Raw genomic sequence first — 21,768 nt, 5'->3', positions numbered from 1 at the left:
TAGGGCTAAAAGCAGAGTACCTGAGAAAGGAACAAACTTGGAAGGGGGCCCCCTCTCCCCATGTCTGGGATTCAGATCTCATTGGTGAAGGTGTGACTGCAGCTCACCTGCAGCTCACCTGATGGTGAAGTTTGCTAGGGCTCCCAGGCAAGTAGAAACCATCTCCCTGGATTGCAGTCAGGACAAGGCTGGCAAGCAGGGAACCATGACTGGGACTGGAAAGAATCCATGTCACTGGGATACAAGATGGCTGGGCAGGATATGCCTCTCCACAGGCGGAAGGGCAGGCTCACAGAGGAAGTCAGGGCTTTTGTCAGTCCATTTGCTGGCCAGAGAGGCGGTCACAGGGCCAGGGCTGCAAGGTCACTTAAAGATTGTCTACCCGGAGGCTAAGAGCCACTGGATGTCTCCACCCGAAACCACAACAAACACACCACCGACAACGGTATGGTATTAACAAGAAAAAGCAAACGAAAGTATGGTAGCTAAGAAAGGAGAAAAGGACATATGCTTAGAGGGTCCAGCTCAATATTGCAGTGTAGCAATTGTATTAGTCTGCTAGGGCTGCCATACCCAAGTACCACAGCCAAACTTACTTAACAGAAACTTAAGGTATCACAACTGACAAGGCTGGAAATCCAAAATCAGGGTGTTGGTAGAGTTGATTCCTTCTGAGGGGTGAGGGAAGGATCATGCCAGGTCTCTCCTTGGGTCGTAGATGGCCGCGTTCTTCCTGTGTCTCCTCACACCATCTTCCCTGTCTTTGTGTCAAGTTCGTCTTTTATAAGGACCCCAGACACATTGGACTAGAGCCATCCTGGTGGCCGTTAACTTGATTACCTCTGAAAAGACCCCATTGTCTAACTAAGGTCACATTCTAAGGTACTAGGGGTTAGTTCTTTAATATAGGAATTGAAGAAGGGGGCACAATTCAATTCCTAATAGCAATTAAAGTGAACTTGGGGATGAAAGGCAGTAAGTTGATAATTGTCATGCTCCTTACTCCTCCTCAGTAGGTCACCTTACCTTCAACTCTTCCTGGTGTTTACTAGCATAAAGACCTTCTGTTTTATTCCTTCTAAGGAGACACATAGGCTTACACAAGGATGTTGGAGAAGCAATGCCAAGTTGTGTAGTATTGAAGACCCCATCTGGCAATCAGTCAGTCCTATATTCGGGCTCCTTCTGCTGGTACCTGAGGTCATATTCATGAACATTTGGCAGTTCTATGGGGGGATATTGGTTTGCTTCTTGGCATTCCTCAATGTTGGCTTAGGAGTCAGGTTTCTGGGGTCTGCTAAGTTTTGCTTTCCAGAATCCAGGATGTTATTGCTGTCACCTCCATTTCTTGTGGCTTTATAAATTATTAAATAAACTTTTTATCTCAGAATAATTTTAGACTACAAAGTCATAAAGGTAATAGAGGGAATTCCCTTATGCCCTTTACCCAGTTTCTCCTGATGTTAACATTTTCCATCACCACTGCATCAAAACCAAGTAATTAACTGGTATGTTATTCACCACTGATGTCTTTTTGTTCCAGGATCCAATCTAGGATATCACACACTGCATTTAGTTGTCAAATCTTGGTCTCTGGTGACTTGAGTTTGCCTTTCCTTGTTTTTTATGACCATGACACTTTGGAAGAGGACTGTTTAGGCATCTTGTACAGTGGTCCTCTATTTGATTTCTCTGGAGTTAGGAGTTTTGTGGGAGAATAAGGCAGTGAAGTGTTCTCACATGAGGGATACAAGATGCCCACATGCACTTTGTTAAAGTAAAAAAGTTCAGTGGTAGCTCTCTTCTGTAAGGCAGGCCTGATGCATTATGGTAAATAAGGCGGTTATAGAACTAGATTCACTGATAGCAGTGGAAAGGATGAAATTCTCCCCACCCTCGCCAATATAAAGGCCGGGTGGTGGTGCCTAACTATCAGAAGACAGATGGATACCATTATCATACTGTGCAGCAGGGCTGACCTGGAAGTCAAGGGAGCTGGACTCACAGAGAACTTATGGATAGGACTAATGGAACACAGTATGTCTAGGGGCAACATATCTGGGCAGCCAATAAAAATAGTATTCAGTTTTTTTTTTACCATCAGAATATTAATGATGGAAGACAACAAAGAAGCTGAGGCCAGTTGCCCTAATAACGTCACAATCCCTTCCCCAGTTAGCCAAGCCAGTTTTCCAACTCAAAACACACAATGAAGAGGTTGAGTATCCAGAAGGAAGAACCTGGCAACAACACATCATGCACAGACTAAAACAATTGCCTATCTGGCCCCCAAAGGAATTAAGGCCATCTACTTAGCACTGTATAATGTAGAAAGAGGGATACCCAAATGTTTTGAGGGAGGGCTGTTGGACAGAGGTTGGGCCTGACACTGACACCCAGAAATCTGAAGCATCACGATGGGAGGGAAGAGTGCAGGGGAGGAGAGCATATATAGGTACAGTAATACAGAAGTGCTGGCCAAGTTATAAATGTATATGTAAGTGCACATATTACAACTGCATATGCTCATGGATTGGAAGAATATTGTTAAAACATCTGCTACCCAAAGCAATGTACAAATGTATTGGAATCCCTATCAAAATACCAAAAGCATTATTCACAGAGCTAGAACAATCCTGAAATTTGTATGGAACCACAAAAGACCTTGAATAGCCAAAGCAATCTCGAAAAAGAAAAACAAAACTGGAGATATTACAATTCCAGACTTCAAATTATATTACAAAGCTATAGTAATCAAACAGTATGGTACTGGTACAAAAATAGACACACAGATCAATGGAACAGAAAACCCAGAAGGAGGAAAGAATATGCAATGGGAAAAAGTCTCTTCAACAAATAGTGTTGGGAAAACTGGACAGCTACATGCAAAAAATGAAAGTGGACACTTTCTTTCACCATACACAAAAAAGAAACTCATAATGGATTAAGGACCTAAATGTGAGACATGAAACCATAAAAACTGTGGAAGAGAGCAGCCAGTTTTTCTTTTGACATTGGCAGTAACATCTTTCTAATTAAGTGCTTTAAGGCAAGGGAAATAAAAGAAAAAAATAAACTTTTGGCAGTACATCAAAATAAAAAACTTCTGCACAGGAAACAGTTAACAAAACTAAAAGACAGCACAATGAATGGGAGACAAGTGACATCTAAAAGGGTTAGCATCCAAAATATAAAGAAAAAAAAAAAAAAGAACTGATATGGGGCACCTGGGTGCCTCAGTTGAGTGCTTGACTCTTATTTTAGCTCAGATGATGATCTCAGGATCGTTGAGAACACTGCATCAGACTCTGCACTCATTGGGGAATCTGCTTGAGATTCTTTCCCTCTGCCCCTCCCCTAACTTGCCCATTTTCTTTCTAAAAATAAGTCTTAAAAAAAAGAGACAACCCAACACTTAAAAAATAATCCAATTTAAAAATATGCAGAAGACAATTCTCCAAAGAAGACATACAGATGGCCAACAGACACATAAAAAGATGCTCAACATCACTCATTGTCAGGGAAATAAAAATCAAAACCACAATGAAGGATCACCTCACACCTATCAGAATGGCTAAATTCAACACAAGAAAACAGGTATTGGTCAGGATGTGGAGAAAAGGAACCCTCTTGAACTACAGGTAGGGATGCAAACTGGTGCAGTCACTATAGAAGAAAGTACGGAGGTTCCTCAAAAAATTAAAAATTGAACTATCCTATGACCTAGTAACTGTACTAACAAATGAGTATTTACCCACAAAATACAAACACATTAATTGAAAGGGACACATGCACCCCTGTTTACTGCAGCACTATTTACAATGGCCAAACTATGAAAACATCCCACGTCCAATGATAGATGAATGGGTAAAGATGTAGTGTGTGTGTACATATGCATATGTATATATATAATAGAATATTACTTATCCATAGAAAAGAATGAAATGTTGCCATATGCAACATGGATGGAGCTAGGGAGTGTAATGTTAAGCAAAGTCAGAAAAAGACAAATACCATAGGATTTCACTTATCTGTGTTACTTAAGAAAATGAACCAAGGAAATATGAGTGAGACCAACTAAGAAATACTCAACTATAGAGAACTGATGGTTACCAGAGGGGAGGTGGGTGAAAAGGGGTGATGGGGATTTAAGAGTACACTTATCATGATGAGCAATGTATAAAATAGTTTTTAAAAAATTGCATATGTTCTGCAGACTCACGAGTCATTTCCCTGTCCCTGCATGTGTAACTAGAATTGACATACTTAGTGGCAGGACTCCCTCCATGCTACTTTGGCCTGTGGGATACAGGCTATGCCAGTGGCCAAACAGAAGCCTCTGAAACTACTGTGCCCTCCCTTCGCACAACTTCCAGCCAAATCAATATATAATGTGTTCCTTTCAGATTCCAAGAGGACCAAGAACAGCGTACATTTACATGTAGCAGACAACATGCATGTACAACTTTGCTCCGGGGCCATGTAAACTCTCTTACCCTTGGTCCTAAGTCTGAAGAGCTCTGAATGTCTGCTCACTCCACAGAACATCACATCGACTGTTAAGCTTATTGAGTTAGATGAGACAGAAGTGGCTAGCACACTGGAGGCCTGGATAAGAGAGACTGCACCAGGGTCCAGTGTCTGTTTCCACTTAAATCTCTCCAAAAAGGGTGGTAGTGGGGGAAGCAGAAACGACTTGGAGGCTCATGGAGCACACTTAAGGATAATAACCAAATAACATACAAAAACAAGGAAAAAATGCACAACTGGTCACCATTGGAAGAGGACAATGAAATGAACATTTTGAAACTTGTAAGTAAAGGAAAAGAATCATTTATTCTGATTTTCCTACACAAACTATACCACTGGGTAACCAAATAGTAGATGAGGGCCAAGTTCTCTATCCCAACTAGCAAATGAAGGAATTATCAAATTAGAATATTGCTATTCTGTAACCCCTAATAAATTGATGGATAAAGGGACTGATCATCAATGGCAGCTAATAATCCAGTAAGAGACTCAACATTATGTGCCACCAGATGGAAGAATACCACCACCTATGAATTAATGCTGCCCCCTCCCAACAAAGCAAAAACTCTGAATCTGATGAAGTATTTGGATTCAGAACAAATTGACAGGAAATACAAGAGACAGAGGAGTTAATATCAAAGGAATGCAATCAGAAAAAATTGGGATTCTACAGGTTGAATAACTTGTTTTCCTCATTTGAAAAAAATGAGAAAGAAATGGAGGGGACACTACTGTAATACATGGATTTTAACTGGATCTTGATTCAGTTTATAAACGTTGAAATTTTTTTGGTGCGATAATGGTATGGTTTTTTTTTTATAATGGTATGTTTTAAGGAGCATGTATTTTAATATATATGCTGAAATACTTATGAATAAAATGCAAATGGTATCTAGGATTGCTTTAAAATAATGGGGAAGGGGACACATAAGTGGGGTTATAGATCAAATCAGCCACGAGCTGATTAATTGTTGAAATGGAGTGGTAGGTACTTGAATCTTCATTTATCACATACTTTTATATATGATTAAACATTTCTATAATTAAGAATTTAAGATTACCCTCCCGCCCTGCCCCAACAAAAAGCCAAATCACCACTAGAATTCATGAACAATCTTTCTTTAGTTTTCTCCAGCTAGGCCTGAATGACCATTCAGGACCACTGAGTAAGTATTGAAAAACAAACACTTCTTATAAAGGTGAATAACAATCAAGCTCAGGTGAACAGAATCGTGTAGCAGGGAGGCTACACTAAAATAATGTAGGTGAGACAGAGGATTCATTTCTGGCTCTTAATTTTCAGCCTACATATTTAATACCCACTGTCCAAAGAATAAGCAATACATCAGGAAACAAAATACACATGAATATAACAACTTATTAAATCACTATCTGCAAGACAAGAGGCCATTTAGTCATATAAAATCAACCTAATACTTCATCAAATAAGTTTTAAGAAAGTTATTACATTTCAAAAAATTTTTCCACTTTATTTAAACATGAAACACATTTACAGCATGCAGGTTAACTTAAAAATTATATGGCGTCTTCCCAAACCAATTAGCTTTGAGTGTATCTTCAAGCACTGGAAATAAACCAACATATTCCACAGGTATACTCAGATTCTTTTCTGTCACATCATGTCAAATGGAAAAGTTATGAACAGTAGCTTGCTTAAGTTAGGCAAATAATTTAATTGATCACCATGAATAAATATTACTTTTATTTCACTGAGTTTCTCTTCTGAACCATTTATCAATACCATTCAGAGGAACGTTAATAGTAAAAAAAAAAAAATGACTGCAAATTGAAATAAGCGTCAATGTTCTAGAGGATCAGAAATTTTCATTTCTAAGAGTAAATGCTGTGTTTAATGACCTACCATAGCAAAAAGAGCAGTTCACTGAAAAGTAATTTATGAAATTCTCTGTACACTTGTGAAAGTTTGAAATTATAAATAGAAAAGAACCATTTCGATATTTAAAAAACCCTAACAATGTGTATTCGGAACCACATGCTAATTACATTTGTTTGTTACACAGCACCAATACCCGTGATACATCTTACAATGAAACTACCATATTCAGATAAAAGAGAAAAAAAATTCTGCTTCATTTAAGAATACTGCCAAAGGAGCAAGCTTTCTTTTGAAAACAAAATATAAATGTCTATGTGAATGCAGCCCAGTATTTCTCCATTTAGAAAACTATCCCCATAAATAGGCTATAGCACTTTTTTTATTTTTTTAAGTTAACTGTATTACTTCAATCTTGCTGCATACCAAGGTTTCATCTCAATTTCTGGAGTGTTTCTTTTTGACCAATCCTAAAAGCAACACAATCATTTTAAAGGTCGCAGACTGCAACAGCAAGGATTTTTGACTGTTAAAAAAATAAATAAATAAATTTATCTTTTAAATCAAAACTATTATAAAAGTGGAAATTACAATAGTTAAATAGAAAAATAAGCCAATTATGATCTGAGTCTTCTGACTATGGCTCCAAATTTAATACAAATATCTGTGTATAAAACTTTTTCAAAAAGTTAATTCTGCCAGCCAGATCCTAACACAGAACTTTCCAACTTTCTCTACTGAATCACCTTAAATCATCATTCTCTGCAAATTTCTGCTCATATAGGTGCAGTCACCCCACACACAGATAAAGCAAATATTGAAATCTATCTCCCTATTACGTTTAGAGCTTTCGAAAATAAAGTTTTGACGTCATTTAATCAGCTGAGGAAGTAGTGGCAAAAACAGGTACACCTAGTACGAATTACAAAATTATGGGTATAGCCAACAAAATTTCTTTGAAGATAATTAATCAGTGACTTGCAATTTGCTATTTCTAGACTAAACAAGCATAAATTATAGTGTATGACTTAGTGTAGCAGGTTAAAAACACCTCAGGGATTTCAGACCAAAATTCACCTATAGATTCTTAAGTTCACTGTTAAGTTCTTCCACACTTTTCTCAATTTCCATAGGCTATCAATTTAAATCAACCAATACAGTACTAACAATATAAATGCTGTTTAATGCTGTAGTATCTTAATTCATTTCACCATATTAAGATGACAAATAAACATCTGTCCAACTCTTATATTAATTAACAGGATCACCAGGATGAAGCAGAGTATTTTCATTCCATCACACCATTTTGATTACAGAATTGGGAAGAGAAATGGAAGTCCTTCTCCAAACCCTTTCTTAGACAGATTTGCTTGTGACATTATAAAATATTTCTATTCAAGATAATTCGGCAACAGGCATTTCATGAAGAAAATTAAGTAGCCGTGCTCAGTCTCAAACGCCTCGTTATGCAGTTTTAAGGTTTCAGTGCTCAAACAGTAGTTTTCAGAAGCAAACTTTAGACACAATACAAATAATTTTAACTCTGAAATCATTTCAAGGGATTTTTAAAGTACAGTACTGACCTGATATATTTGTGGGCATGTAGTGTTGTAAGTGGTGAAATTTAAGAGATTTAATCTAAATGTTCCATTTTCCCTAAAGTAAGGAAGACATTTTACTAAGAAAAGAAAAACATGCAGTAGCAGCTAGGTAACTTAAACTGAGATTAAAAAATAAACACAGACAAAAAGTACAAAAAGCACAATCCTATATGGTACAGTTAGCTTGGCACAGTGAAGACTAAATTTAAGACACGAAAGACAAACTGTGTAATAAATAGGACCACAGTTGTAAACTGTCATTTTCCCCCCTCCTAAGACGCCAAAATTGCACTCTAGTTGTGTTTGGAAGCAGCAGAGTTTACAAGAAGAGTGGGTAGGAAACGGCTGTACAGGCCAGGTATAATTTATACATTTAAAAAAAGTTATAATTCTACAATTCTCAAGGGGGTAGAGGTTATAGTCACTGAATGACTCTGCTTGATATTACATCCTCTTCATACTTCAATTATTTTCAATGCCTGAAAATAGGTGAAACAGAGAAAATATTTTTATACAAAACTGGTTTGAAATAATGAGAATGAAACAAATATACCAATATATTTAGAGACACTTTAGCCAACAGCTTAAGCCACTTCTCTCAAATTAAAAAGATGCCAATATTAAATGATTTGATCCCTTTTCCTTATATTTAGCTTCTGAGTAGAGTTATGAACAGTATAATGCTTAAAACGTCAGTCCTTTGTTTTTATTCTCCCCAAGAGAGTTATGAGTGAGCCTATGTAGGAATTACATTTTTCTTTTTAAGATTTTATTCATTTATGAGACCCAGAGAGAGAGAGAGAGAGAGAGAGAGAGGCAGAGACACAGGCAGAGGGAGAAGCAGGCTCCCTGAAGGGAGCCCGACATGGGACTCGATCCCGAGTCTCCAGGATCACGGCCTGAGCCAAAGGCAGATGCTCAACTGCTCAGCCACCCAGGCATCCCTACATTTTGTTTAAAAAAAAAAAAAAAAAGGACGGTTAATAAAATGAAAGTCAACAGTCAGTGACATTCTTAAGCCAAAGACCATGATCTAGCAATGTTATATTCCTGATAGCTGTAAAAAACAAAAGTCGGGGTGGGGGAGGGGGAGAGGGATAGTATAAATAAGAGGTACACGTAGTAAGAAAAGTAACAGTGAAATAAGCAATTCCAGCTCTTGTTACCCAGGGGCAACCTTGTATTAAACTATTTACCTATGTGTTTAGGAAAACTCAACTTGTCAAGGTATTATGCAAGCCAGAAGACCAGCCATATAAAACTGGGTTCTAAAAGAATCAATATTATTCATACATTTTTATCTTCCCAGAAACAAACCCAGTGTTTTTGAAATGTTTTGCTTGATAATTAAAAAATAATTTAAAAGTTTCTCTACATATTATTTAATTTTCCAACAACTTATAACTAATGAGGCTTATATACTCCTCAATCATGGTTTAAGACTGACTGATGTAAGGCTTTAAAAACTAAAAACCACAATCCTTTGGATCAGCAATGAAACAAACCTGTAATTAATTATACTTTTATAGTTAATTACTTCAAGTCTTAAAAACCTAGTCTGGCTAGGTTAGCTATCTCCCTCATGTGCTGAACAGCTGTCACTACACTGGGATCAGTGAAATGCTACAACTTAGTTATATTTAACAAAAGGCCCTGGTCTATCCTCTCTGCAAATGAGATAGGAGTTCAAAGGTTACACATGAATCCCCACCTCCCTTTTTTTAGATTTTGAGAGAGAGAGAGAGAAAGAGCGAGCGCACACACAAGTAAAGTGGAGGGAGTAGGAGAGGGAGAGAAAGAATTTCAATCTGACTCTGTACTGAGCATGAAGCCTAATGTGGGGCTTGATCTCATGACCCTGAGATCATGACAATGAGCTGAAATCAAGAATTGGATGCTTAGCCAAATGAGCCATCCAGGTGCCCCCACACATGAATTCTAATGTGAGGTGAGGACAATACCCCAAAAGAATAAACTTTTATCTGTACCTATATTTACGCTTTAAAAATCCCTTTGCTCACTTACACTTCCAGAAAAGACAGCTTGCCTCTACTGAACACCTGCTCTGTCCTAGGTAACAACATTTTAGCTTGTATAATTCTCAAGAGTAACTTTTATTTCACAAAGGGGCTCAACAAGCCATTACTTCAAATGGGGAAAAACAGAGGCCATCTCTAATTGGCAGGAAAACTATCTACTATATGTAACACAAGATTAAACACCTATTACTTTGACAGTCTTGTTAAAAATGATATGCTCCATCTAATAAATGCTTTCCTTATATGGGAAACAGAGGAACAAGGCTACCACACAACATACATCCAGAGGAAGCACATGCTCAAGATAACTGGCCTAGTCTCTTCAGTAAGTCAATGTCATTAAAAAGGGGAATTTTTCTAAATTAAAAGAGAACTAGGAGATCTAACAGAATGTAAACAGTGGTTGCGGATTATACGCTGGTTTTAGGTAAACCAGCTGTTAAGGACTGGGAGGGAAAAATTAGAGAAATCTGAGTATGTATTAAGATAATACTAATTATCTAATTAGATAAAATATTATTATAATATCAGGTACAATACTGTTATTGTGGTTATGGAAAAAAAGTTGTTTTATAGAAATTATTAGTTTTAGACCATAAATACATAATTTGTTTTCATGCTTAATTTAAAAGGAGTCAAAACAAGAAAGAAATTAAATATTAAAAAAGTAACTTGCTGGAGGTAGAAAAGTTAGGATTCAAACTTAGATGGAACTCCAGTGTCTATATTCTTTTCACAATGTCACTCTCTTAAAATCCTATGCTGTGTGGACAAAAAATTTCATTAGATTGTTGGGAAATGTGATTCCTTCAGAATATTGCTTAATTCTCTACTCAAACTTAGAGCCAATCTTACTCAATATGTCAAAGTAAAAAAAGTCAGTTTATTTGCATCTTGCTTTAGTATTTGTCTGAAACAGTTAACCATCATAATTATTTTAGTATTTTTAGTATCCAAAGCACAGTATCTGGGACTTTTCTAAACCACAAAAACCAGAGTTTCTGCTCTATGATGAAATACTAGGCAGCTTATTAATTAACTAGTTGTGCTGCTTAAGAAAATGTTCAGAACACACAAGCAGGCTAGGGACGTCTGGGTGGCTCAGTGGTTGAGTGTCTGCCTTTTTGGTTTAAAGACTGATCCTGGAAAAAAAAAAAAAAAAAAAAGACTGATCCTGGGATCTGAGATCAAGTTCTGCATTGGGCTCCTTGTGAGGAGCCTGTTTCTCCCTCTGCCTATGTCTCTGCCTCTTTCTCTGTCTCTCATGAATAAATAAATCTTTAAGAAAATAAATAAAAATTAAAAAGCAGGCTACAAAGAAACATATGTACTAAAATAGTATATTATTAGAGTATTCAATAATTTAAGATTAATTTAAAAATCATAATATGCAAAGAAAGCACCTGAAAGATATACATAATATATTGGGTGGTATTTCTGGATGATATATATCTCATACTTTGTGGTAAGTTTTTTGAAAAAAAATTCAAGTTCTTATTAATAAATCAAAGAGATACTTATTTTGGACCATTAAAACAGAAGCTTAAGAACTATCAATCAATATTAATTGCTGGCAATGATACAATAAAAATGGACAGTATCCTTGTCTAAGAGGCAATCTGTCCTAATCTTGCTGAAGAGCAGTGTATTAACATGTATCAAGAGCCTTAGAAATGTTCTGCTTTCTTGTAATTTCACTTCTGGGAATCTAAAAATAACCTAAAAGGTGAGGGGACACAAAGATATTTCACACTTGAAATTTTCCAAACTGAAATTTCCATATATGAAATTTGAAATGTGAGACATTTTATATTAAGTAGAGAAAAAATTGACATAAATTAATCCTATGTCTAATAAAAGGGAATAATTATCCATGGTGTATATCTATTAGATTAACTATAAGAGCTCTGAAAAATAATCCAGTAGGTTAGTTTACAAATGTTAACACAAATTTGAAAATAGAGTATGATCTGAACTATGAAAAAAGACCAAAAGAAATCATGCCAAGTTATTTTTATAATCACATACATTAAAAAAGAACCCAGTTAATATGAGAATCCAAAAAAAAAGTAGTATTTAACAACCAATGGCTGAACATTTCCATGTAGAACTATGATTCAAAAGCCAGATATAAACTACGAACCTGTGGGTAACGTGTAAAGATTATACTTGTTTGCCTCCTCCACCTCGAACTGCTACTGGCTGGCTATTCTGGACAAATGCGCCTCCTCCACGAATTGCACTTGGATGAGTTGGAGAAGCTGCTGGATGTTGCCCGGGACGAATAGGTTTAGCTAACATGAAGAACAAAAAGTGACTTTAGGATAAATCTTAACACATGATTGTAGTGATGTTTTAGGAGACGTCTCTTCTCGATTCACAAGAATTCCCAAATGTGGTTTTCCTTTTGCCTTTCTGTTACTAAGTCTTCTCTTTTCTGTTGTATCTTTTTCTCCAGGACCTATATAATCCCTATTCTCTTAAAAACCTTATTCCTGTATGAATGATTTATTCTGAAGCATGTCATATTACTCCTGGCAACTTATTTTCTTGCAAGTCAGTCTTTAAGAATACTCATCTCTATAGTTTCACCTCTTCTGATCACTCTTGCATGCTTGTCTAGTTCTTACTTATCTTCTTGTCCTGTAAATGTGGCTATTCCTCATTTTGCTTGTTATTCGCAACAATGCCACTCTTTGGTAAGTTAGAAATAAAGACAAATACCAACTTGACAACACATAATCACCAATTAGATTGTTTTCAAGTAAGTAAAAACATTCAAACCAAGCAAAGTTTAAATGGTTTTAAGGTATTCTACTAACCAATTTGTGCAGAATGTCCTCTTCTGGCCATATTCTTTGACCTGACTGCTTCCTTTATACGATCTACTTCTTGCTGATAGCGTTTGCGATCACGAGATGCATTTTCTTTGGCTTCCTTCAGTGCTGACTCCAAAGCTTTCACTCTTTCAGCAGTAGCTCTAAGTCGCTTTTCCAACTTAGGAAGTTCACAGCGAAGATCTGCATTATCACGTACCAACTAAAGGTACATTAAGACAATAAGGATTTTAGCTTTAACAGGATGATTTGAAAAAATATCAACATTTCATAATTTCTCTTTAGTAAAAAAGTAAAACTACATTTAATATTAACATTTACCATTTAGCGAATTTAACTTAGGCAGCAACATGCAAAGAGTACATACATCCATATATGTTTCTCACAAAGATATAATTTCCCTCAATTTTTGGGGGGTCTAGGCGAAGATTATTTGGTCTCTCCATTAGGCAATGACAATAAGCTATAACACAGTGTTAGATCTCTTCAGTAAGGTACTAACTGGTAAGTATCATTTTAAGTGTTAAAATAAGTCTAGAAAGCAAAAAGGCCTAAAATTCCCTTTACTCTAGTGCAAACATCGTATTTACAATTACAAAAGATGTACAACTGAATATGCTGAGAAACATTAAAAATAATCAAATCATGTATCAAGCCACAAAAAAGCAAAACAACAAAAACAAAGATCCACACAGTAAGCACAATTTTTTAAAAAAACAAACTGCCTCGTTATTTTATACATTTCATACAAATACACATTCTGGGGCAATGAATGACAAAAGAAAAAAGATTGTACTTTAACTGCAAAGTCCTATCTACTGAAGATTTAAAAATCACCATGAATAAAAAAATGAGAAAAACTGACAAACCGGAAATCCTAGGAGAAATAAATAATAACACCCATTTTCATTGACTTCTTGATAAAAGGGTTGTTAAAATATTAACTGTCCTAAAAACTGCTAGTGATTTATTTATATAATTAATACAACGGCTCAGGTATGAAAAATCCTTAGGCCTCTGAAATCTTCAAACACTTGCTATTCCTCAATTTTTTGTCTTACAATGTTGCAGCTACCATAAAATAGACTCTTTATTACCTGTTTGTGCACTTTTGTGAGTTGTTCAAGGTTATTTTCAAGAAAAGAGATCTTCTGCTTTTGAGCAGCACTGCCTCCAGTGTCATCAGAATCAATCTCGGCACTCTAAGAAAAGAAAGTCAATAAATACTAAGAAAACATTTAAAGATTAAAAAAAAAAATCTAACCTTAACTACACAAAAATCATTGTGACAACGTAAAATTACTTCTACTACAGATATAAGCAATTAAACATAGTAAGCACCATTTATGTAACTAACCTCTTCAGTATTATTTTATTACCTTCTTAACTCTGGTGGCCAGGTCCTGAACAAAGAGCTTCCGCAGGTTGTGTAAAGTTTGAAGTTCTTTGGCCTTAAATAAGAACAGCAATGTTTTTGAAATGTAGTCTTTAAGTATTTAATGTAACCAAGGGGAAACCCATTCAACATCCCACTATCTTATTTATTTTTAAGTTTTTCTTACCACCGTCTCTTCCAAACCCTTCAAGTCTTGTCTTGCTTGTTCTCGTCTATCTTGCATGACCCTAAACAGAATATACATCTATTTTGAATTCTAATAATCTTATTCTAGATCTATAGTTTATTAGGGAAAAAAAACTCCTATTATAGCAGTGGATGAGATGGAATAAAATGTAGCAAAATTCAAACAAGAAGAAGTGGTTCTTAGAATATGCCATATAGCAGGACACATTACTGTTTATCCAAAATAATTCTGATTAACTGAGAATTATAAATTATTGAAGACTAAAACACTTTACGTATTTTAATTAAAATTATTCTAAATAGAACTTTGGTATTCAGCAGATTCAGCAGAGTTTGTATAAAATCAACTATAAGCTGATCCTGACATGTGACCATCCTAATAGTAACAGTTTAATTTATAAATCCTATCTCATGGGACGCCCTGGGTGGCTCAGTGTTTGAGCATCTGTCTTCTGGTCAGGGCATGATCCCATGGTCCTAGGACTGAGTCCCGCATCAGGTTCCCCATGGGGAGCCTGCTTCTCCCTCTGCCTGTGTCTCTCATGAATAAACTAAAAATCTTTAAAAAAAATTTTTTTAAATCATAACTCATAAATTCACGATGTGAAAACTTATAATCATGAGTTTTCTACCTGCTCAGATTCTAGAAAACTGAGTACTGACTAAACTGTCAGCACGTTAGGAAAAGTAAATGGTTGAAAGTTTCTGTTCAAAAGACAAGGCTGGAACAATAATGTTCTTTTATCCAAGATTAAAGGTGACAAAAAAGTCAGTCTGTATGGCAGATCCCAAAACCTTCTAAATAACTTAGTGTCATTTAAAGTATATTTTTATAGTGAATCTTGAAATATTATGGTGGCACAGAAATAGCAAGCAGGTTAATACACAGAAATCTGAATCTCAACCATCAGTAAAAAATACAGGATCCTGCTTTTGTTAAAGTACAATATATTGCAAATTTTAAGGTATATATTAAATCAACTCAGAAGGCTTAAGAAAAATACACTTCAGCCTATACAAACTTAAAAATACGTCTACTGAATACAACCAAGAGCAATGCCTGTAATCCTCTAGTTTTTATTTTAATTTATTTATTCATGAGAGAGAGAGAGAGAGAGGCAGAGACACAGGCAGAGGGAGAAGCAGGCTCCATGCGGGGAGCCAGACGTGGGATTCGATCCCAGGTCTCCAGGATCACACCCTGAGCCAAAGGCAGACGCTAAACCGCTGAGCCACCCAGGCGTCCCAGTTTTTACTTTTATTTTAGATTTTATTTGAGAGAGACAGTGCGCACACATGCACGCACAAGCAGCAGCATGAGACAGAGAGAGGGAGAAGCAGGCTCCCTGCTGAGTAAGAAGCCTAATGTGGGGCTCAATCCCAGGACCCTGGAATCATGACCTCAGCTGAAGGCAGATATTCAACTAACTGAAGCCACCCAGGCACCTTTAATTTTTATTTTTAAACTTGAATTAAAACATTTACTCACGTAAGTTCATGTAGTTTTCTGCTCTTTTCCTGATCTGTAGCTTTCAACTTCTCATGCTCTACTCTCAGACGTTCCTGCTCTAACATCATTTTCTGGTTTTGGCTGACAAAAGAAAAAAACATAATATCAATGTCATTTTCTGAATGGCACCATTAAAATTTTTTCAGATCCTTAAATTCTGTAATTTCACTACTGAAATACTGAGGATGACTTGTTATCCTATCCCCATAAGGGGATAAAAGAAAGGAAGAAGATCTGGCTACTTCTGGTTATATATAGTGTTTTTCATATTTTGGTTTGAAACCATGAATCTCATTCTGTATCATTAAGGTATTAAGACCCATATACCACAATTTGTCATCATTTTTTGTTACTCTCCTCTGGTTCCTACTCAAATCATGATTAGTTATAGACCTCCAATTTCTATAAATTCTAGGCTATGTATGCATATGGCTATGGAAATTGCGAAAGTCTTTCAGAAAAACTAAGACAAATATTAAAGAAATAAAAAATTATCGAATTAAAATAAAAGCTTTAAAAAAATCTCAACCTTTTAAACTCCATTAATTTCTAGTAATGTTTTTCTCTGTTAAGAAATTTCTAAAAAGGAAATTAACTTTAAAAATTTCATCTGGAACTTAGAGGTTTTGCTAATAAATGAAAAGATTCTTTACATTCAAGTCAAAATAGTAATTTCAATGAAAAAATGCATGTTTCTAGTAAGAATATATTACCTGTCAGTAATCTATTATTTCTTCTTATTAAATAGTCAATCTTTCTGAATTAGCTTCTAATAACTTAAGAGTGAAGAAAAAGTATACTTACTCTTGAAGATCAGTGATAAGTTTTTCTTTTGCCTCAACTTCATCTCTCAAACTACTTATTTGTTTTTGATGTGTTTCTCTGTGGCTTTGGATCTGCTGTTCAACCGCTTGCTAAAGTTATTGGGGGGAAAAGGATTTAAGTCAAGTAACCAAGATTAAGAATAATGGGCTTAAGTCATTAGTAGCCAATGTTACATGAAACTTGCCTTAACTTCATTTGCAGTCTGAACCTTATTTAAGTGCTCCTTTTCCATTTCATGCACTTTCTCTGTTTGGGTAGAGAGAAAAAAACAGAAGAAATAAGCCTTAACGTTCTTCCAATAAACCAAGGAGCAAATAGGTTTTATGAGGGATCTGTTTCTTAATAGTACTTGACTTTAAATTATCTAAATGCTACATAGTAAATCTTGCTCTCAGCTCATGTTGACTAATAATATAGCTATATCCTTTGTATTGCTATTATGGTTGCCTTTATTTTCTTTGCCTAATCCTGGAACAGATGGGTTAGGGCATGGTAGGGACTAAAATAGCTTTCTACATCCCCTATGTTAAGATTTATACACACATGCACACACCCCCTGATAACTTTGTGGGAAATTCCTAGATTGGCCACTTCAATATTCAAACACAATTTGAAAAGTGGGTTTCAAAGCCAACGTTAAAATGTATTATTTGTTTACATTCTAAGTTATCCATATTCTTATTCTCTATCAGTGTGAATGTAAGTTTACTACAATTATACTAAAAGAATTAATATAGGTAGAACTCAAAAATTCAAAAGCTAATACCTTGTGCTCGAAGCTGGACTAACTCTTCACTGAGGGAATCGACAGATTCCTCTAGCTGTCTTTTCTTTTGTTCCACATTTTGAAGGTATTCAGTCAATGATTTGATTTTGGCTTCATGCTTTTGGGAAAAACATATTAATATGAAGTACAAAAATAACTCATGCACAAATTTTATTGTTAAGGATAACTTGAAAGTAACCAAGTTTTCTCTATATATTTAAATATATAATAATACAATGATAAAGTATTTGATTAATGAAACAATCCACTGTATAGCTTGTAACACTTGCAAAACTAAGGTAATGAAGGCTGAAGTATGATGTATTCTTACTATTCTAATGTTTCTTTCTTTCTCTACTACAACTCCTACCTTGGTGAATGGCCTCATCCATTCAGTTGCCAAAGCCAGAAAACTGGTCCTGCACTTGTCTACCCTAGAATTCATCTAGATTTTTAATAGCCAAATCAGTCATCTTTCTAAGTAAATTTCTACATGTAACATTTTAAGTAAATATAACCCAGTTAAATTCATTCATCTCATTGCACAAAGTAGGAAAATTAACTTTTTTAGATCAACTAACCTTTTTATTGTTACCCAAAATAACATATAGAAAAGTCATTTCTCTTAAAATTTTTACAATTTACACATGGCTATTCAAACAACAAAGGAACTTTGTTCTGTAACACATACTTGAGAGATACGAAGCTGGCATGCTGCTAACTCCTTTTCATTTTCTTCCATTTTTTTGTTGCTCTCAGTTTGTGTGCTTTCTAACTGTTTGCAGCGTTTTACCATTGTTTTTACTTCTGACTTCATTTTGCTAATGTAGAGCCTTGCAACAGTGAACTCTTCGTCTATCATGCCAGTTCCCTCAGGTTGCTATAAGAAAAAAGTAAAATAAAAAGTTAAAAACAAAAATGCCCAGTTTTTGGTTACTGGCATCTTTTAAACAAATAAATATTACTTGATATTCATAAAAAGTATGGAAAAAAAAATAAAAAGTATGGAGTATTCTTTCATTAAACATTATTTTTAATAAAACTTAATTTTTGCTTTTCTTATTTTCTAAAACTTGAATACATGTTTACAAGGGAAACAAATGCAGCCTAAACAAAAGCAAAACTGATGGCATCTGCCTCTTTCAATTTCTGGATTTTCTCTTCATATGCAAGCTAATCATATGCAAGCTCAGTTTAAACTTAAATAATGTTTAGGGAGAGGGAAAGGACAACTTTCAAGCTTGACAAGGAAAAATATCATGGTGACTGTACATTCCGTAAGTTTCATGGATTTCATTACAAAATTCCAGTACAATATTCAGTGTCAAAATTAAGGGGAGCTTGAGAAGAAATAAGACTGTCTTTGTTTGCAGAAGATACGATTGTTTAAGCAAACAAACTCCTAGAATAAGCCATCAAAGTTAACACTGCAGAATTTAAGATTAACATAAAAAAGTAACTGTCCTATATCCCAGCAACAAACAAGGGAAAGTGAAATTTAAAACCCAATGGTACGGACATTAGAATGAAAAGAAAAAAGAAATACTTAGTCATAAATGTAATAAAATAGGTATAAAATCAATATGACAAACCAATGAAGAACTAAATAAACGGGAGATATTCTACATGCATGAATAGAAAGACTCCATATTAAGATCTCAGTTCTTCCCAACGTGATCTACAAATTTAAATATAATCTTAATTAAAATCCCTGCAAATTTATTTTATGGATATCAACAAAACTGACTCTAAAGTTTAAATGGAGAGGCAAAAGACTTTAAATAGCCAAACACTACTAAGCAACAACAAAGTCAGAGACTTCAAGACTTTCTCTAAAGCTACAGTAATCAAGATGGTGTGATACTGGCAAAAGAACAGACAGGTAACTGGAACAGAACAGAGAGCCCAGGTACAGACACATACACAGACAACTGACCTCTGACAAGAGGGCAAAGGCAATTCAATGGATAAAGATAGTTTTTTCAATAAGCTGTAATAGAAAAACTATCTATCCACAAGTAAAATAATGAAGCTTGACAGACCTTCTACCTTGCAGAAAAATGAACTTCAAATGAATCATAGATCTAAATGTAAATATAAAACCAACAACCTCCAAAATAAAGGAGAAAATCTAGGTGACCTTGTGTTTGATCATGAGTTTTTAGATACAATGCCAAAAACACAATGCTGAGAGAAAAAATCTGTAAGTTGAACTTCATTAAAATTTAAAGACCTCTGCTCTGTACAAGTACAATGTTGAGAATGATAAGATAGGCCACAAATTGGAATATTTGTAAAACATGTATCTGATAAAGGATGCTACCTAAAACAGACAAAGAATTCTTTAAAACTCTAGATAAGAAAAACCCACTGCAAATTAAAATGAGACAATGCTATACAACTCAAACCAAAAAAAAACAAAAAAAAACAAAAAAAACAAAAACAAAACTGATGACATCAAATACTTGTGAGGATGTGGAGTAACATTGTTAGATTGTTGGAATACAAAGTGCTATAGCCACCTTGGGGGGTTTCTTACAAAGCTAACTCTTAACATATGACCTAGCAATCATGCTCCTAAGTATTTTTCCACTAACTGAATTGAAAAGTTATGTCCACAAGAAAATTCGCCCATGAATGTTTACAGTGGCTTTATGTATAATTGCCAAAGATTGTAAGGAACCAAGATGGTCCTTGATAGATGAACAGATAAACAAACTGGTACATCTATACAGTAGAGTATTTGGTGGGGAAAAAAAAAAAAAAAAGAGCAATCAAGTCACAAAATGACTTAAATGTTGCTAAGAAAAAGAAGCCAGTTTGAAAAGGACATACACTATATGATTCCAACTATATGATATTTTGGAAAAGGCAAAACTATACAAATATTCAAAAGACCATGGCTGCTGTTCAGGGGAGAGGGATGAACAGAACAAAAAGCAAGAAGGATTTTTTAGGGATTCTGGGTGGCTCAGCAGTTTGGTGCCTTCCTTCAGCCCAGAGTGTGATCCTAGAGTCCCAGGATCAAGTCCTGCATCGGGCTCTCTTTGCCTGTGATTCTGCCTCTCTCTCTCTCTCTGTCTCTCATGAATAAATAAAATCTTATTTTATTTATTTAAACAGAGATGAAACTGTTTTAGATATGTAACTATACTGTAAGGGTGGATCTATATAAATGCAATTGTCAAAATGCATGAAATCATACAATACAGAGTGAACCATAATGTAAAAAAAAAAAAACAAAGTTAATAAAACTCAAGCAGTGCTTAATGATGATGTTAAGAGGAAAGAATTACATACAAATGAAAAAATATCGAGAATCCAGTTTTGGTGTTTTGTTTTGTTTTGTTTTTAAACCTATTTGTAAGGCCGATTTGTTCTCAAAATGCTCTAACGGTAAAGTGAAAAAAGCAGTAATAAGAGTCAAGGAACCTGCATTCTATCACTGGTTCTTGCCACTGAACATAAGCATAAGCCATTTCTACTCTTTTCTCTATCTTTACCACTTTTTCACTTAAATTAAGGCTAGTTGAACATAAAATGGAAAAGATTTTTCTAAAAAGAAAGTGCAAATCTACAGAGTAAATTTTGAACACCTCTTTAGTGTTTAATGCTATGAAGTAAATTTACTTTTCCATCCCCCAAAGAAAACCCCACACAGATCTATCATATTAGTTTACTCTCAACAGAATAGGGCAGAATGTACAGATGGAACATTCTGAAGAGAGAAGAGACTGAAGAGAGAACAGGTCGAGTCACCCAGTATTTAACATTTTTCCTTTGTCTCAATGGCATGAGCCAACATTAAGAAATGATGTATGAGGAAAATGAATCCTTGCTGCCATCAACACACAGCAGCTTTGAATAAGTGACAGAAGGAATGCATGCTCTGTATTGAAAACTTTGATTTCATATCTTGTTAAACTGGGCTTCTCATTCTTTGTAGACTGTCAACTATAAATCCTAGTATAGGGGCAACCTGGGTGGCTCAGTGGTTGAGCATTTGCCTTTGGCTCAGGTCGTAATCCCGGGGTCCTGGGATCGAGTCCCCCATCAGGGTTCCTGCAGGGAGCCTGCTTCTCCCTCTGCCTATGTCTCTGCCTCTGTGTATGTGTGTCTCTGATGAATAAATAAAATCTTAAAAAAAAAAAAAAAAAAAGCCAAGTATAAGTTTGTTCTCATTATTACCTAACTAAGCTTTAATAAAGAAGATAGATAGGGGG

The 21,768-nt window shown here is 35.3% G+C and overlaps 1 protein-coding gene across 2 annotated transcripts in view; it reads right to left on the bottom strand.

Moving 5' to 3' along the window:
- Positions 1 to 5,633: 5,633 nt before the first annotated feature.
- KIF5B (kinesin family member 5B) overlaps positions 5,634 to 21,768 on the bottom strand; it is a 44,970-nt gene continuing 28,835 nt past the window's right edge. Inside the window, exons 16-26 of one of the 2 annotated variants that reach the window (XM_025464037.3) lie at positions 18,237 to 18,425; positions 17,546 to 17,663; positions 16,964 to 17,025; positions 16,759 to 16,868; positions 15,934 to 16,035; positions 14,425 to 14,485; positions 14,242 to 14,313; positions 13,960 to 14,064; positions 12,848 to 13,064; positions 12,169 to 12,319; positions 5,634 to 8,465 (exon numbers count right to left, since the gene is read on the bottom strand). In XM_025464037.3, coding sequence (XP_025319822.1) covers positions 12,189 to 12,319; positions 12,848 to 13,064; positions 13,960 to 14,064; positions 14,242 to 14,313; positions 14,425 to 14,485; positions 15,934 to 16,035; positions 16,759 to 16,868; positions 16,964 to 17,025; positions 17,546 to 17,663; positions 18,237 to 18,425 — 1,167 coding nt within the window. In that variant the 3' untranslated portion in view covers positions 5,634 to 8,465; positions 12,169 to 12,188. Of the gene's footprint in view, positions 8,466 to 12,167; positions 12,320 to 12,847; positions 13,065 to 13,959; positions 14,065 to 14,241; positions 14,314 to 14,424; positions 14,486 to 15,933; positions 16,036 to 16,758; positions 16,869 to 16,963; positions 17,026 to 17,545; positions 17,664 to 18,236; positions 18,426 to 21,768 lie in introns of those variants that run through there. The other variant, XM_049097112.1, reaches the window with a different exon arrangement.

Source organism: Canis lupus, chromosome 2 (genome assembly GCF_003254725.2).
Source record: "Canis lupus dingo isolate Sandy chromosome 2, ASM325472v2, whole genome shotgun sequence".
Lineage (NCBI taxonomy): Eukaryota > Metazoa > Chordata > Mammalia > Carnivora > Canidae > Canis > Canis lupus.
This window is presented reverse-complemented; position numbering and strand designations above follow the sequence as displayed.